Genomic DNA, 4338 nt, shown 5'->3' with positions numbered 1-4338 from the left:
CAGATAAAGTGTTTTTCTCGTTGTTTCTCATTTCTCGCCATAATTTCGTCGTCTCACCAGGGCCAAACCATTCGAGATATAAAAAAATCCCTTGGCAATTTTGCATCCCCAATGTCTTGAGATCATGTTGACCGAGTTTGGGGGCGATCAGATGAAAATCCTAGGAGCAGTATTGCAAATTCCACAGCGTGCGCTTTTCATAAAACCTTGAATAGTCGACTTCCTGATGGGCAGAGTGCTGACTGTCAGCACGAAAATTGTTTTGGCTGATGAGATATGTGTATAAATTTTGGTGACTGTAGGTCAAACGGTGTGCACTACAGAGCCCCTCAAAAATGGCCTTATTAAAGGCTGTGTCACGGGCTCCCACGGTGGCCCCCCCATGTGAAACTCAGCCCGGCCCTGATGGCCGCAGATTCCAACATGTGTGCAAAGTTTCAAGAGTTTATGAGCATGTTAAGGGCCCCAAAACCCCTAAAAATCTAGATAAAAATAAAAATAACTCACAGACATCACTGGAAAGTTTGTAGTTCGGTCGGATATGTCAAAAAGTAGTAAGTAAAGCAATGCACAAGTTGCTTAATGGTAGGGAGGGAGGGAGAAAGAGAGAGCGCGCACTTTTGTGTGACCTGTACCCAATATTTAAAAAATGTACAAATGCAATGAAAATATTGGTATCGGTACTCGGTATCGGCAAGTACCAAAAATAAAAGTATCGGTATCGGGCGAGTACTGGAAAAAGTGGTATCGGTGCATCCCTACATAGAAGAACAATAGGGCCCTGTGCCCCTAGTGGCTTGGACCCTAATAATAAACAGAACAATTCCAATAGGGTCCTCGCACCATGGTGCCCAGGCCCTAAAAAAAATTTAATGTAAAGATTTAAACAAATTCAAATTATATGTACTATGATCGCAAATCTGAATCTGCATTGAAAGCCATCAGGCATTTAAAACGAACACAAAATTATTAAAGGACATTTATTTTGGGAGGAAAACAATGAACTAAAAGCAAAACCTATTACCTTCATGAAAAGCGCTCAGTGGGTTCAAGATTATAGAAAAGTTGAGAACTGGTATCTCTACCAAACTTATTATGCTTTATTTGATTTGCATTAATTATCATTATCCATTATTTATTTATATTAATGTTGTCATGTAGAGCATGCAAATAATGTTGACCTATTAAACTTATTTACACTGTAGAGACTGGAATGTGACTCACCAACTGCGCTCTGGATGGCATACACATCAACATAAGGGTCAAACTCTCCTGGACCAAGAGGTTTATAAGAGCTCATGTACCCTGCAATGCCCTCAGGGGAAGTGCCAAAAGACCCCACAGCTGTAAGGGATAGGTCATTCGCTGAATCCTCCTCCTCTTCACTTAAAGAGTCCTTCATTTCTTCCGCTTCCTCTTGCTCTGCCCTCCCGACATCATGAATGCCCAGCAGCAGGCTGTAGTCCATGATCTTCAACCGCACAAGAAACTTGCCAAAACACAGATATACAAACAGACTAATAATTTCAGTATGTCCCTTATAAAAAGTAAAGAAAACCAGGTTGTTCTTCGTTATAAGTTTCTTGCTATAGAAAATAATATAGGTAGTATTAATTGAGCAGAACATATTATCATGCGCAATACAAAAAATATTTCCTCCTCTGCTTCATACAAGAGGGCAAACAGCATGTACGGTACAATTTCATATTTGTATACATAAAACCTATGAACCTTGTAAAACAAAAACCTATGAAAATATGAAATATAAAAACCTATTAAATATTTTGCTATTGGCAGATGAAAATATTCCTTAAGGTTTTGGACACTGAGACATGCTTAATTCATATTTTCAGAAAAAAAAAAGAAAGTGAAAGGGTTTATTGGGTGTAAGAATGACCTTGGCTTCTCAGTTTTAAAGTGGGTAAAAACTATAAATAAATACTTTCACATATAACACAATACAGTTAAAAGTACATTTGAGCCGAATGTAATATGTAAATTATATAATTAAATCCTCTCACCTCTATGTCCCTGTTCAGTTTATCCAAAAGCTTTTCTTTCTCCTCTTCACTGATGTACACTCGCTGCATGTTATTTCTGAAATCTACATCCTTGAAGGTTGGCAGTTCCTTTACCTGGGTTTTCAAATTATACATTTTCAATTTTAAGAAAACAATGTCAATTTATAACTGGGAAGCATATGGCTTGACAGAAGGACACGAAGAAACATATTTAAGATATTCTTTGAGCACTAAATATTTAATACAATGCTGCAAATGCTTCTTTAAAAGACAAAACTCTTTTAGATGTCAGCAAGAAAAAAAATTGAATATACATAAGAAAAAAAATCAAATTTAGTGATCACATGTAAACAATTTCTTCAAGAAATACATGAAGGATCCAACATTTTATGAAACAAGACAACAAGAAAAAAAAAATGCATACTGTCAGATCAGATCTCATTCAAATCTGATCTCATTTCTTTATATTGTTGGGAGACAAAGACAAGGATTGCCATGCACTTTAGGATTCCGTTTAAGACTTTACAAAAACAAGATTTCCAACACGATGTCAGAAAATAAGAAGTCAAAAGCAATGTGAGGGAAAATGTGATAAGTGTAGATATATCTGAGTTAGCCCACCAGAGCGGCTCTTCCTACAATATTGCTTTCTAATGTACACTCCATTGACAATAAACTGGAATGTCAGGGCTCCAGACTGCGACTAAAAATATTAATTTGCGAGTGAAGATTTTGCTGAGGTCGCCACTGGCGACTATATATATATTTACATGTTATAACTTAAAAATTTGCATGTAATGCCTTTTTTCCTGATTGTTTTGCGATCACATCTTTTGTTATGTTCACGTATTAAACTGAGACGATGCGCATCAAAGTTTTAGTGGAAAAAAGAGTTTCAAACAGTCCTCATCTCTCAGACGCACACCTGCTAAACGCAGCTCAGTTGTGTGGAATATTGGCAATATCTTTAACAATTCTCGTTTATAATCATTACTAATATGGCATCTTCTTATCAAGATCTTAGTCTATGCTGTGTTCTGTTAATGCGTGAACTTCATATTATTTGAAGCGCACTTGCCGTCCAGTAATCGCAAAAAGCTTTGTGCTTTGTTACTTTTTAATAAACAAAGTATCATCTTTAAAATTATGCCAAATTCATAACAAAATTCAAACAATAAATGGGACATTCTACCAGAAATGTACATTATCTGCCTTTGACTTGTTACAGTGAATAAAAAGTATTACATCCAAAAAATGTCTAAAACTGACTGATGGTTGATTTCTGTGAGTTGTTCTGTCAAGGAATATGTGATTCATTAGGTTCTCAGATATTTTTTAATTTATTAAAAACACTTTTGAAAATTACAAATCCTGTTCTTGTCCTTGTCCCCAGCCAAATTGGACCTACAGCTTTCATAGTTTTGTTATGCTAAAAACTGTTATTTAGGAAAAAAACTTGTTATCATTCACATCAAATGATTAAAAACATGAAATTATACATCAATTCTACAAATAAATTCTATTCAGGGACATGTGACCAATAAGAAAATGCTATTTGTATCAAAGAAATTCATTAGGAAACCATTCTAACATATACAAATTTGTCTATGACAGGGCCTGACATTGTAGGGGTGAAATGCGCATAAAAATTTATTTATTTCAATCATAAAAACATGCTGAGATGGCACGATATGGGTTTCATATAGATTAACATGTCCTCCATATGACTCAACGTTCAGATTTAAGAATAAGATATTTTTTTCACCCAAGAAGGCAAAATTGTAATGTTTGGGTCCAGACACCATTTACACCAGGGTCTCAAAACTTTTTCACTAACTAATTTTTATTTGGAAAGAGTATTGTAGAACAAACTAACTAACTAACTAAATATTTTGTAAATCTTATAAATATTAGGGTCACAGACTACTCAAAAACACAAACAAACAATGTGCAACATTCAACGTTTCACATTTTAGGGATGAAATGCGTATAAAAATTTATTTATTTCAATCATAAAAACATGCTGAGATGGCACGATATGGGTTTCATATAGATTAACATGTCCTCCATATGACTCAACGTTCAGATTTAAGAATAAGATATTTTTTTCACCCAAGATTTTTACAAGTGGAAATGTACGTTTCTGGTAGAATGTCCCAAATACGTTGTTTTGGCGCTCTTTAATGCGGCAGACGCGATCGCTTTAGCGCCTCAGTTCAAGCGGCAAGTGAACCCATTTAATCTTTCTCTTTACTACTATAGTACATAATGAACATGAATTAACATCAAAAGGTAGGCTATTTTATAAGAGAGCCTA

At 35.2% G+C, this 4338-nt stretch overlaps 1 protein-coding gene across 1 annotated transcript in view; it reads right to left on the bottom strand.

Moving 5' to 3' along the window:
• The window catches only part of pip4k2cb (phosphatidylinositol-5-phosphate 4-kinase, type II, gamma b), a 27425-nt gene that overhangs the window by 5787 nt on the left and 17300 nt on the right, over positions 1 to 4338 (bottom strand). The window contains exons 7-8 of the mRNA XM_016541845.1: positions 2022 to 2135; positions 1225 to 1489 (exon numbers count right to left, since the gene is read on the bottom strand). Of these exons, the coding sequence (XP_016397331.1) occupies positions 1225 to 1489; positions 2022 to 2135 (379 nt within the window). The remainder of the gene's footprint in view (positions 1 to 1224; positions 1490 to 2021; positions 2136 to 4338) is intronic.

This window comes from Sinocyclocheilus rhinocerous, unplaced genomic scaffold, assembly GCF_001515625.1.
Source record: "Sinocyclocheilus rhinocerous isolate Xijiao unplaced genomic scaffold, SAMN03320098_v1.1 scaffold1090, whole genome shotgun sequence".
In the NCBI taxonomy this organism is placed as follows: domain Eukaryota; kingdom Metazoa; phylum Chordata; class Actinopteri; order Cypriniformes; family Cyprinidae; genus Sinocyclocheilus; species Sinocyclocheilus rhinocerous.
This window is presented reverse-complemented; position numbering and strand designations above follow the sequence as displayed.